Here is a 14,207-nt window from a genome sequence, read left to right on the forward strand (position 1 = left end):
TCTCAGGACCACCTCGAGCCCTTTCTCTCTGAGTCTTTTGTTTCCACAGAGGAAGTGATTAAAAAGAGAAGACTTTAGACTTGTGAAAAATATGAGGATATATACACGATGGAGGAAAGAAGAAGCCACACTGAAAACCAACCTCTCCTCTGACAGTTGTGCTTTTGTCAATTTAAACTCCCCATTCCATACAAAACCAATAGCCTTTCTCTGAGTAGAAAACACTATTCCAACTCTGACTGTGTACAAAATGGCACCCTAATCCCTATGGGCCCTGGTCAAAGGTAATGTACTATACAGGAAATAGGGTTCCATTTAGAACACAGCCTCTGTTTTTCTGCCCGTCCCCCTACCCTCCCTCCAGGGGGCCCAAAGCACTGAGGGCTTCTGACCTTGGGAACAGATAACATCCCGGGGTTTTAACAAACGAGCTGAGATCATTACGCCAATTAGGCCTAGCCAAACTTACATCAGGACTTGGCTGTGACTGTACACAGGGGATAGCCTATAGGGTCCATTGCTAATTGCGGGCTTGGGAAAAAGCAGATGGGTGTCGGTGTCACAAAAGGGGATTGGAAGCAGAGCTGGGAAGAATCATTCAACTCTGGTAGCTAACATTCCATCAGGTTGCTGTGGGTATGAATCGGGCTCAGATAGCGAGAAGTGTACAGTTATTGCTCTTGTAACTCCAGCTCATAGTATTAGCCAATTAGATGGAGAGGAGAGGCATGGAACCAAATAGCAGTCCTATAAAGAGAATGGTGAACAAATTCATTAAGTCATCTGAAAGTGTTGTGAGTGGGGATGGACAGAAGGACAGTATGCTGAGCAGTCAGAGGCTACCATTGCCAATCTATTGTGGACTCCAGAGCAGAGGAACAGAGGGGGGCGTGGGGGGGAGAAAGAGAGAGAGAGGTGGGGGGGAGAAGGAGAGAGAAAGAGAGAGGGGGAGAGAGCAAGAGAGATGGGGGTAAAAATGATTTGAATTCAATCACTGTTTGAACACATCTCTTTCAATTTAAAAACTTTCCCTACATGTTTGCCCATTGAAGTGGTCAGAAAGTGACTTTTTTCCCCCTGAATGCCAAAACATTCCAGAGAAAAAGGTGCTTAAAGTTGACCCATTTTGCACACCCCACCATACCATGAGACATCCATGTTTTCATCAATGGAAAAGATAAAACGTTTGAGTTATAATTTAAAAGCTTACAAAACAGGGTTGTCAAACTATTTCATAATTTCTTTCTTTTTTAACATCAATGATCTAAAAATGCGTAAACTCCGATTTTTTCCATATTCTGATACGTTGTAGATTAGACTCTATTTCACATCTGAGGTTTTTGTATTGTGCCCACCATCGGTTAAGACACAACCTGCTCTTGAATACAGGGTGGGTGTCATTTCAACCATAGAAATAGATTTCATAGAATGGACCTATCCCTTCAGATCACTGCAATTTAGCTGGTACACCATTGAAATTGGATTTTAATAGATTTTTTTAAATTCTAATTACTACCAAAGACGGCCGCCGGTCTACCCACCATCGAATGACAACTTAAATGTTTTTCTATTACCTATATTTCTATGATTTCCTATGGAGAATTGACAGCATAATTTAAAACAACAGATATTCCCATTCAAGTCAACATTCTATGATGTGTGGAACTCCAATCATCTTTGTGGTACGATTTGAAAGTTGAAATTTGAATTTTATTCCCATTTTAGTACATTTATGAGCTAAAACATGACACCCACAATGTATTCAAGGGCATGATGTGTCTCAACCGATAGCAGGCACAACACAAAAACCATCAAATGATGTAGAATAGGGTCTAAGCTACAACAAATGTGAATATGAAGAAAAAAACGAATGTACGCATTTTTAGATAATTTATGTTTAAAGTAAAAAATTAAATACACTTTTTTTCAAGACATTTTGAAATAGTTTGACAATCCTATTTGTAAGCTTTTAAAATATATCAATCTCAAATGTTTATTTTTTCCAGTGATGAAGACATGTCTAATGGTATGGTGGGGTATGTAAAATAGGTCCACTTTCAGCACCTTTATCTCTTGAATGTTTTGGCATTCAGGTCCAAAAAACACTTTCTGACCACTTCTACAATGGGCAAAAATGTATGGAAGGTTTTGTTCAAATCAAAAGGGGTGTTGTCAGAAAGTGATAGAAATCAAATGGATTTGCCCATAGGGGTAACGGAAGAGTAACAAGCGGGACTACAATGGGCTACCCTCATTCACATGACCAGAGAGGGGGAACCATGTTTAGAGGCTAGCCCCTTGGCCTGAAGTCCTGAGAGCACAGGTCTAGGGATCAGGCGTAGGGGGATACAAAGTATACATCCCCCAAAACCATATAGGGGACAGAAGCTGTGTTAACATAGTCATGGATACCCCCTGACAAAAACACACATCACCACCGACCACACCCCTTTCCAGATATTCTCCGGTATTATTTAGCTTCATATGAGACTGACATATCACTAAACTCAATGGCTGAGCTCATATGAGGCATTTAAAAGGGTAAACAAGCTCAAAATGTGGACCTATAGATGTGCAAAGATAAAATTACTTAAAATGACCAACACTTTCAACTTCTGCGTCTGCGTCTGAGTACAACACCATATGCTGACCTTTGGTTCAAGGTAGTAGGTCTATAGACCATATTTCTGGCTTCAGGTTACATATTTGGGTATAGAACGGATACCCTGGGAAACAACATCTATATTTTCTAACACACGATAAGCTCATTATATACAAACAAGATGAATCCAATATTGATGTGGTAATTCCTACTGAAGGTAATGTGTATGCTATCATATTCCAACCCCACCACTTCCAAATAGCACTGGGTTCTTTCTGATACCATTATCTCCATCTAGTGGAAAATGGAGTAAATTACAAATCCAATCTGGAAATACCAGGGGAGAATGACTGCCCCCTCTCATTGAAGCCATGGAAGTCAAATCAAATCTTCTTTCTCACATGTTTCGTAAAAAACAGGTGTAGACTAACAGTGAAATGTTTACTTACGGACCCTTGCGAACAACGCAAAAAAAGAATATAGAAATAGTATACTTAAAAAAAACAAAAAAAAACACGAGGAATAATTGAAAAATAATAACACGAAGAATGGAAACATAATAACACGAAGAATAATGGAAACATAATAACACAAGGAATAAATACACAATGAGTAACAATATCTTGGCTATATACACGGAGTACCAGTACCGAGTCGATGTCGAGTCGATGTGCAGGGGTATGAGGTAATTGACAGCCTCCAGTCTTCTGGGAAGGGTTTCCACTAAATGTTGGAACATCCCAAAGATTGGAAAGCAGCTGCGGTCATCGCCCTCTTCAAAGGGGGGGGGGGACACTCTTGACCCAAACTGCTACAGACCTATATCTATCCTACCCTGCCTTTCTAAGGTCTTCGAAAGCCAAGTCAACAAACAGATTACCGACCATTTCGAATCCCACCGTACCTTCTCTGCTATGCAATCTGGTTTCAGAGCTGGTCATGGGTGCACCTCAGCCACGCTCAAGGTCCTAAACGATATCTTAACCGCCATCGATAAGAAACAATACTGTGCAGCCGTATTCATTGACCTGGCCAAGGCTTTCGACTCTGTCAATCACCACATCCTCATCGGCAGACTCGATAGCCTTGGTTTCTCAAATGATTGCCTTGCCTGGTTCACCAACTACTTCTCTGATAGAGTTCAGTGTGTCAAATCGGAGGGTCTGTTGTCCGGGCCTCTGGCAGTCTCTATGGGGGTGCCACAGGGTTCAATTCTTGGACCGACTCTCTTCTCTGTATACATCAATGATGTCGTTCTTGCTGCTGGTGAGTCTCTGATCCACCTCTACGCAGACGACAACATTCTGTATACTTCTGGCCCTTCTTTGGACTCTTCAATGCCATACAACTCTCCTTCCGTGGCCTCCAATTGCTCTTAAATACAAGTAAAACTAAATGCATGCTCTTCAACCGATCACTGCCTGCACCTGCCCGCCTATCCAACATCACTACTCTGGACGCCTCTGACTTAGAATATGTGGACAACTACAAATACCTAGGTGTCTGGTTAGACTGTAAACTCTCCTTCCAGACTCACATCAAACATCTCCAATCCAAAGTTAAATCTAGAATTGGCTTCCTAATCCGCAACAAAGCATCCTTCACTCATGCTGCCAAACATACCCTTGTAAAACTGACCATCCTACCAATCCTCTACTTCGGTGATGTCATTTACAAAATAGCCTCCAATACCCTACTCAATAAATTGGATGCAGTCTATCACAGTGCCATCCGTTTTGTCACCAAAGCCCCATATACTACCCACCACTGCGACCTATACGCTCTCGTTGGCTGGCCCTCACTTCATACTCGTCGCTCCAGGTCCTCTACAAGACCCTGCTAGGTAAAGTCCCCCCTTATCTCAGCTCGCTGGTGACCATAGCAGCACCCACCTGTAGCACGCGCTCCAGCAGGTATATCTCTCTGGTCACCCCCAAAACCAATTCTTCCTTTGGCCGCCTCTCCTTCCAGTTCTCTGCTGCCAATGACTGGAACGAACTACAAAAATCTCTTGCCTTCCTGGTTAAATAAAGGTGAAATAAAATWAAAATAAAATTGTTGAGGGGATTTTCTTCCATTCAACCACAAGAGCATTAGTGAGGTCGGGCACTGTTGGTCGGTCAATTAGGCCTGGCTCCAATTCATCCCAAAGGTGTTCGATGGYGTTGAYGTCAGGGCTCTGTGCATGCCAGTCAAGTTCTTCCACACCGATCTCAACAAACCATTTCTGTATGAACCACGCTTTATGCATGGGGGCATTGTCATGCCGAAACAGGGAAGGGCCGTCCCCAAACTGTTGCCACAAAGTTGAAAGCACAGAATCGCCGAATGTAATGTAATTGTATACAGTAGTGTGAAGATTTCCCTTCACTGGAACTAAGGGGGAAAACAGCCCCAGACCATTATTCCTCCTCCACCAAACTTTACAGTTGGCACTATGCATTTGGGCAGGTAGCGTTCTCCTGGCATAGGCCAAATCCAAATTCGCAATACCCTCTGTAGCGCCTTGCAGTCAGATGCCAAGCATATCAAGAGGTGATGCAGCCAGTCAAGATCATCTCAATGGTGCAGCTGTAGAACTTGTTGAGGATCGGAGGGCCCATGACAAATCTGTTAGTCTCCTGAGGGGTAAGAGGTGTTGTCATACCCTCTTCATGTGTGTCATGTGTCATGTGTGTGGATCATGACAGTTCCTTAGTGATGTGGACACCGAGGAATTTGACGCTCTCGACCTGCTCCACAACAGCCCTGTCGATGTGGATGGGGGCATTCTTGGCCCCCCGTTTCCTGTAGTCCATGATAAGCTACACTGACTTGCTGACGTGGACGGAGATGTTGTTTTACTGGCACCACACTGCCAGGTCTCTGACCTCGTGCCTGTAGTTTCATCGTCGTCGGTTGTCAGGCCTACTACCGTTGTGTTGTCTGAAAACCTAATGATGGTATTGGAGTCGTGGGTGAACAGGGAGTACAGGAGGGGACTAAGCACACACCGCTGTCGGGGCCCTGTGTTGAGGGTCAGTGTGGCAGATGTATTGTCTACCCTCACCACCATGAGGCGGCTTGTCAGGAATTCCAGGATCCAGTTGCAGAGGTACAGTGCCTTCAGAAAGTACTCATACCCCTTGACTTCTTACACATTTTGTTGTGTTACAGCCTGAATTTAAAATGTATAAAAAAAAATTTTTTCAAGATTGTCACTGGCCTACACACAATGTCTTGAGTCAATAAGTATTCAACCCCTTTGTTATGGTAAGCATAAATAAAAATTGGATTAACAGTCACATAATAAGTTGCATGGACTCACTCTGTGTGCAATAATAGTGTTTGACATGATTTTTGAATGACTACCTCATCTCTGTACCCCACACATACAATTATCGGTAAGGTCTCTAGTCGAGCAGTGAATTTCACACAGATTCAACCAGAAATACCAGGGAGTTTTTCCAATGTCTCTCAAAGAAGGGCACATATTGGTAGATGTGTAAACATTTTTAAAAAGCAGACATATTAATTACACTTTGGATGTTGTATCAATAGACCCAGTCACTACAGAGATACAGGCATCCTTCCTAACTCAGTTGCTGTAGAGGAAAGAAACCACTCAGGGATCTCACCAATGGTGACTTTGAAACGGTTACTCCACACCTAACCTAATTGACAGAATGAATAGAAGAAAGCCTGTCCAGAATACAAAATATTCCAAAAGGCACTGAAGTAATAACGCAAGAAATGTGGCAAAGCACTTCACTTTTTGTCATGAACACAAAGTGTTATATTTGGGGCCGCTCTCCATATTTTCAAGCATAGCGGTGACTGCATCATGTTATGGGTATGCTTGTAATCGTTAAGGACTGGGGAGTTTTTCAAAATAAAACGGAATGGAGCTAAGCACAGGCAAAATCCTAGAGGAAAACCCTGTTCCGTCTGCTTTCCACCAGACACTGGGTGCTGAATTCACCTTTCAGCAGGACAATGACCTAAAACACAAGGCCAAATCTACACTGGAGTTGCTTACCAAGAAGACAGTGATGGCCCTGAGTGGCAGAGTTGTGACTTAAATCTACTTGAAAATCTATGGCAAGACTTGAAAATGGTTGTCTAGCAATGATCAACCACCAATTCTACAGAACTTGAAGAATTTTGAAAATAATAATAGGCAAAAGTTGCACAATCCAGGTGTGGAAAGCTCTTAGAGACTTACCCAGAAAGACTCACAGCTGTAATTGCTGCCAAAAGTGCTTCTACAAAGTATTGAGTCAGGGGTGTGAATACTTGTGTAAATAAGATATTTTTGTATTTCATTTTCTATAAATGTTTTACTTTATCATTATGGGTTATTGTGTATAGATGTGTGAGATAAACTACAATGTAATCAATTTTGAATTCAGGCTGTAACACAAAATGTGGAATAAGTCAAGGAGTATGAATATTTTCTGAAGGTGTTTAAGCCCAGGGTCCTTAGCTTAGTGATGAGCTTGGAGGGCACTATGGTGGTGAACGCTGAGCTGTAGTCAATGAACAGTATTCTCACGTAGGTGTTCCTTTTGTCCAGGTGGGAAATGACAGTGTGGAGTGCAATAGAGACTGTGTCATCTGTGGATCTATAGGGGCGGTATGCAAAATGGAGTAGTTCCAGGGTGTCTGGGATGAGCTTTTTGATGTGAGCCATGACCAGCCTTTCAAAGCAATTCATGCTACAGATGTGAGTACTATGGCGCAATAGTCAATTAGACAGGTTACCTTGGCGTTCTTGGGCACAGGAACTATAGTGGTCTGCTTGAAACATGTACGTATTACAGACTAGGTCAGGGAGAGTTTGAAAATGTTAGAGAAGACACTTGCCAGCTGGTCAGCACATGCTTTGAGTARGCGTCCTGGTACTCTATCTGGCCCTGCGGCCTTGTGATTGTTAACCTGTTTAAAGGGCTTACTCACATCGGCTACGGAGAGCGTGATCACACAGTTGTCTGAAACAGCTGGTGCTCTCATGCATAGTTCAGTGTTTGCTAGCCTTCGAAGCGTGCATAGAAGGTATGTAGCTCATCTGGTAGGCTACCAACACTGGACAGCTCGGGCTGGGTTTCCCTTTGTAATCAGTAAAAGTTTGCAAGACATGCCACATCTGACGAGCATCAGAGCCTGTGTAGTAGGATTCAATCTTGGTCCTGTATTGACGCTTTGCCTGTTTGATGGTTCGTCAGAGGGCGTAGCAGGATTTCTTATAAATGTCCGGATTAGTGTCCCGCTCCTTGAAAGAGGCAGCTCTAGCCTTTAGCTCAATGCAGATGTTGCCTGTAATCCATGGCTTCTGGTTGGGATATGTGCATCGATACACTTATTTATAAAGCCGGTGACTGATGTGGTAAACTCCTCAATGCCATCGGATGAATCCCAGAACACATTCTTACCGTGCTAGCGAAACAGACCTGTAGCTTAGCATCCGCTTCATCAGACCACTTCCATATTGAGTTTTCTCTTGTAAGAAGGAATCAGGATAGAGTTATGGTCAGATTTCCCAAATGGGGAAGGGAAAGGGGGATACCTAGTCAGTTGTACAACTGAATGCCTTCAACTGAAATGTGTCTTCTGCATTTAACCCAACCGCTCTGAATCAGAGAGGTGCAGGGGGCTGCCATAATCGACATCCACGTCTTCGGCGCCTGGGGAACAGTGGGTTAACTGCCCTGCTCAGGAGCAGAATGACAGATTGTTACCTTGTCAGTTTGGGGATTCGATCCAGCAACCTTTCAGTGGAGCGTGATCTACCGTTTTCACCTTTAGTTTCTGGTAGAAATGAGGTAAAACGGATTTCAGTTTTCCTTTATTAAAGTCACCGGTCACTAGGTGCACCGCCTCTGGGTGAGCATTTTCTTGTTTGCTTAACGTCTTATGGCTGCAATCCTGTTAACGGGATCGATATGACAACAGCCAGTGAAAGTGCAGGGCGCCAAATTCAAACAACAGAAATCTCATAATTAAAATTCCTCAAGCATACAAGTATTTCACACCATATTAAAGATACACTTCTTGTTAATCCCACCACAGTGTCCGATTTCAAAAAGGCTTTACAGCGAAAGCACCACAAACGATTATGTTAGGTCACCGCAAAATCACAGAAAAACACAGCCATTTTCCCAGCCAAAGACAGGAGTCACAAAAAGCAGAAGTAGAGATAAAATGAATCACTAACCTTTGATGATGTTCATCAGATGACACTCATAGGACTTCATGTTACACAATACATATATGTTTTGTTCGATAAAGTTCATATTTATATCCAAAAACCTTTACATTGGCGCCATGTTCAGAAATGCCTCCAACATATCCGGAGAAATTGCAGAGAGCCACGTCAAATAACATAAATACTCATAAACTTTGATGAAAGATACATGTTTTACATTGAATTAAAGATACACTTGTTCTTAATGCAACCGCTGTGTCAGATTTCAAAAAGCTTTACGGCAAAAGCACAATATTCAATCATCTGAGAACAGCGTTCAGCCACAAAAGGAAGCCATACAGTTACCCGCAAAAATGTGCAGTCAACAAAACTCATAAATAGCATTATAAATCTTCACTTATCTTTGCTGATCTTCGTCGGAATGCACTCCCAGGACTCCCACTTCCACAAGAAATGTTAGTTTTGTTCGGTAATGTCCATCATTTATGTCCAAATAGCTAGTGTGTTTGGTAAACAAATCCAAAGTCAGGAAGCGCGTTCACTAAAAGCAGACAAAATGTCAAAAGGTTCCGTAAAAGTCAGTAGAAACATGTCAAACGATGTATTGAATCAATCTTTAGGATGTTTTTAACATAAATCTTCAATAACGTTCCAACCAGAGAATTCCATTGACTTCAGATGTGCGATGGAACAGAGCTCCCTCTCATGTGAACGCGCATGGTCAGCTCATGGCAGACCTGACTCATTCCTGTCTCCTTCGGCCCCACTTCACAGTAGAGGCATCAGACAAGGTTCTACAAACTGTTGACATCTAGTGGAAGCCGTAGGAAGTGCAAACTGATCCATATCCCACTGTGTATTCGATAGGCGATGAGGTGAAAATCGACCAACCTCAGATTTCCCACTTCCTGTTTGGATTTCTTCTCAGGTTTTTGCCTGCCATGTGAGTTCTGTTATACTCACAGACACCATTCAAACAGTTTTAGAAACTGCAGAGTGTTTTCTATACAATACTAATAATAATATGCATATATTAGCAACTGGGACTGAGGAGCAGGCAGTTTACTCTGGGCACCTTTCATCCAAGCTACTCAATACTGCCCCTGCAGGCATAAGAAGTTTTAAGGCCCTATACAGATTGTTGAATGTGGTCTTAGTGCCAGCACCGGTTTGTGGTGGTAAATAGACAGCTACAAAATATATAGATGAAATCTCTTGGTAATTGGTGTGGTATACAGCTAGCGTATCATGAGGTATTCTAACTTAGGCGAGCAGAACCCCAAGACTTCCTTAACATTAGAGATTGCACACCAGTTGTTGTTAATAAAGATACACACACACACACCCTCCTCTCAGCTTCCCCGACGGAGCCGTTCTGTCCTGCTGATGTATAGAAAGCAGCTAGATTTATATTAACTAAGTCCTTGTTGAGCTATGACTCAGAGAAACATAGGATAATACAGTTCTTCAGATCACATTGATAAGATAGTCTCGAACGGAGCTCATCCAGTTTATTCTCCAGTGATTGCACGTTGGCCATTAGGAGGGCAGAGGCGATTTAACCACTCTCTGACTTATTCTCTTCAGGTATCTCGCACACCGGCTTCTATAGAGCCGTCTCCTCCTTCCACCATTTTTGATGGTGAGTGGAAGCTACAACTGGAGACCCAACGGGGAAGAAGATGGCGTAAGTGGATTTTCTGTTTGAATCAGATGGCGTGTCGAATGGAGATGGAGAGTGAGAAGTGAGAATGGAGAGTGGAGAGTGAGAATGGAGAGTGAGAAGGATTACAGTTGCAAACACAAACTGAAATAAGAGAAGTAATGTTGTTGTGGGATTTAGTAAATCCAAGCCTAGTTCTGATTATTTTTTGGACGGAGTGAAGGTTTTGGATCGATGGAGTTACCTGGGAGATCCGTTTGAAGTCTATATGAAAATCATGGAGGCGTTGGACAAGAAGAAAATTGGCCGGCAACTGAATCTAGTTGATGATTCCTGCTTTAAGAGCTTTCATTCCCAAACCCATGCAGTGTGATAATTGCAAATTATTTGGTAATGTGTCAAGTGTATGTAGAGGGCAGGAGTATCGTATGCAAGCTGAGACTAAATACTGCAATTGTGGTGGTGAACATGCACCCGAATTCTTTAAATGCCCTGTTAGGGTGAAGGAGACAGAGGTGGGAAGAATAATGTCTACTATCCGAAGGCCGTGAGGAGAGTGGAAGAAAGGAGTGACGTTGAAGAAATAATGGTAGTAGGAGTAGAGACACCAGTGAATATGCCTTGTCAACAGAAGAATCCTGACATGTTGCATGTTAAGAAGGTGAACATTGTAGCGTTTATTGCATTGGTTATCAACTGCACAGCACAAACAGAGAGAAAATCTGAGAAAACAGGCATAGCTGTGAGTGCGGCTGAAAGTTTTTTTTTTTTTTACAACAGAGGCATTACAAGGAATCGATTAATGCTACGTCGTCATGTAGGGATGTGATTGAACTGACTGAAGAAGTGGAATGGTTTTTGATTGATTTCATCAAAAATCCCAAACAGTAGGTGGCGGCAATACACCAATAGGTTGTAGTCTGTCAAACTGAATGCTTTAAATGTTCACCCCCTGCGATTCATCTGGGTTTCCTCTATCCATCTGTGGTGGTAGTGAATAAAATAATGTTGAAAAGACATTCCTGCTGATAGGCCAAACAATGCAGTAATTGTTACTTTGGGGCTAGGCTAAATCTGGTCTGATTAATCAGGCTGTAATACATCATTAATTGGTATATACAGCCTGACACATTTGAGTGAAAAATTGTGTAAGCCTAAATGTTCCTTGCAAGGTAGAAGGTTTAATAAAATTACATTTAAACTTACTCTACCGGTTGTCTGTGCAGTTTCTCCTTCAGCACTCTTTTTTTTTTTTTACAAATATCCACAGGAAATGATTGTTTACCCTAATTTTTTGAGAGCTGGTAGGTATGGTTCTGTCCGCTTGATTTTCTGTTGTGTATTTTACTGCAACGTAAACACTTGCACAATAAACAATAACCAAGTGTAACCAAAACACAGACTGAACGTTGCTTACATTCAGCTGGCAGTGGCAAACCTACCAGCTCTCAAAAAAGTTGGGTAAACAATAATTTCCTGTGGATATTTTGGCTCAAATTTCAAGTGAGTGAAAGACAAACCGCACAACAATCAGTAGAGTAAGTTTAAATGTAATTTTATTCAACATTCTGGCATGAAAGGAACATTTACACAATGTTGAACTCAAATGTGTCAGGCAGTATAGTATGCCAATGAATTGTGTTTTATAGCCTGATTAATCAGACAAGACTAAATCCTTGAGTCAGAGCTAGGTAAGCTCACAGAAACTGTAGCCTTCTAGTATTAGGTCCTACCTCCAATACAAGGTTCAATCTCAACCATGTCTCAGTTGGTCATGCAGCCCGTGAAACTTAATTTATTTTACATTACAGGGGCCCACTGCAGCCACCTATACAATAATGTAGGCTATTGCTCACAGTTGTAAGTCACTTTGGATAAAATGGCATCCCTAACATCTTCAACAACCCTGAATACAGTAATTACAGACCTTGGCCATTTAGCAGTGCAAACCAGCCTTTATGATGTCAGCTAGAGCAATGGGTTTCAGTACTGTCAGACATAGGCCTGATAATAGCCTGTTATTTCTTATGTCAAATATACCAATTCGTAGAAAATGGATTTATGTATGCATATCACTATGAGTATACTGTCATAACTAAATACGGGCTGATAAGTAGGCCTAAAATCTGATTTCTAGTAATGATGTATGTGTGCACAGGAAGTTGGCTAGCACTGCGCAGGCAGGGGGTTGTGTTCTATAGCTAGCTAGTTTACCTTTTTAGGATCATCGTAGAACACTCCAATACTAGACAGATTGCGTCCAATGCTGCAACTCTCAGTAAAAAGTTGTCCACACTCTTTATATGGTCCCTGTTTGAACTTGTAGGCGATTGTGATGTTCTTGATTGGAGGAGAACCAGTCCGGATGTGTATTTCTGACAACAGCCCCGAGTACAGAACGTACCCTACTATTGTCACAAGACTCAACAAGACGAAAATCAAACACAACATTAACCATTCTGACATGATGTAGGGTCCTAGAACGTAGCTTTGGTTGTTGAAACCTTTTCTGCCTTTGCGATTTGCTAAAACACACTCGGGAATTGATTTATGTTGGTAGCTAACTAGCTGGCTTAAAAGCCAACTAAAGCCACAACTACTTTCACATTTAAAACGTCCGTTAACTCGATAACAACTCTCACATAACGGCATGAACAACGGAACCGTTCGAATACAGATTCATTTCCCTAAACAAGGACCAGTTGAAAACAACTTCCTGGGATGCACCATCTGTGGAAACGAAAGTGAGGTATTGTTTTATTCCATGACCATTGTTATTCAATAAATCAGTCATATAAATTACAGCTACCGACTTTTATAAACCAAACACATCTACCAATGTAATTTCAAATTCAAAACATATCTCAACGAATAAAATTGCGTGTTGTAGAAAATCGGTTAATCTGGTAAACACCCCTTTATCTTTTTTATCTTGTTCCAATCAATTATACGATTTGCTGCGTGAGACGCCACCAGAGGTCAACAAATCCTCATGGAAGTTGTTACTGGGCAATTCAATGATAACGGAATGAAAAACCAAAAACATTGTTTGCAAAGTTAAATAAACCTTATAAATATATGCACAAGGACTGCTTTTAACAACTTCCACAGAACATTTTACAAAAACACATTTACTCGAAGAACAGATGTGTAGATGTAAAGTTTGATATCAGAATAACTGTAAAATCTCCCTCAGTTTTTATGTGAACCACGTTTTCCAAAACGTGTCTGCAGAAAGAATGGGGTGTCAGCTATGATGAAAAAAATTGATTTTGGTTATTGAACTACAGTAAGTGAAATGGATTAACACCCGGTAATAGAATGATGGTAACATAATTACATCATGGGTCCCTGATCTATAGGACAGAAATGCATAATTGTGAATGTTATTCTCTTCATGGTGAAGTATCCTGAGTAGGTAGAAAAATGTAATATCCTCCTTTGAATGTTTGGCTATTATTCTACACACTGGCTATTATTCTAATGAGCTTTGCCTCCAAACAAGATCAAACGTGGTTGTTCCAGACCGGACCAAATCTGTACCAATCATAGACCTACATGTTTCACAAGTTTGGACATCACAGTACAGCACAGTAGAGCATAGTAGAGTAGAGTTCAGTACAGTACAGTACAGTTTAGTTCAATACAGTAAAGTCCTGTGGAGTTCAGTAAAGTGCAATACAGTCAATTATACTGTACTCTACTATAGTGTGCTCTACTTTACAGTACTGTACTGTACAGTGCCTTCGGAACGTATT

General features: G+C 41.6%; 1 protein-coding gene across 1 annotated transcript in view; it reads right to left on the reverse strand.

Moving 5' to 3' along the window:
* Nucleotides 1-13,156, reverse strand: part of LOC111970325 (testis-expressed protein 264 homolog) — a 94,683-nt gene extending 81,527 nt beyond the window's left edge. Inside the window, exon 1 of the mRNA XM_023997000.2 lies at nucleotides 12,664-13,156. Within this exon, the coding sequence (XP_023852768.1) occupies nucleotides 12,664-13,101 (438 nt within the window). The 5' untranslated portion in view covers nucleotides 13,102-13,156. The remainder of the gene's footprint in view (nucleotides 1-12,663) is intronic.
* Nucleotides 13,157-14,207: the final 1,051 nt, after the last annotated feature.

Source organism: Salvelinus sp. IW2-2015, linkage group LG11 (assembly GCF_002910315.2).
Source record: "Salvelinus sp. IW2-2015 linkage group LG11, ASM291031v2, whole genome shotgun sequence".
NCBI lineage: Eukaryota > Metazoa > Chordata > Actinopteri > Salmoniformes > Salmonidae > Salvelinus > Salvelinus sp. IW2-2015.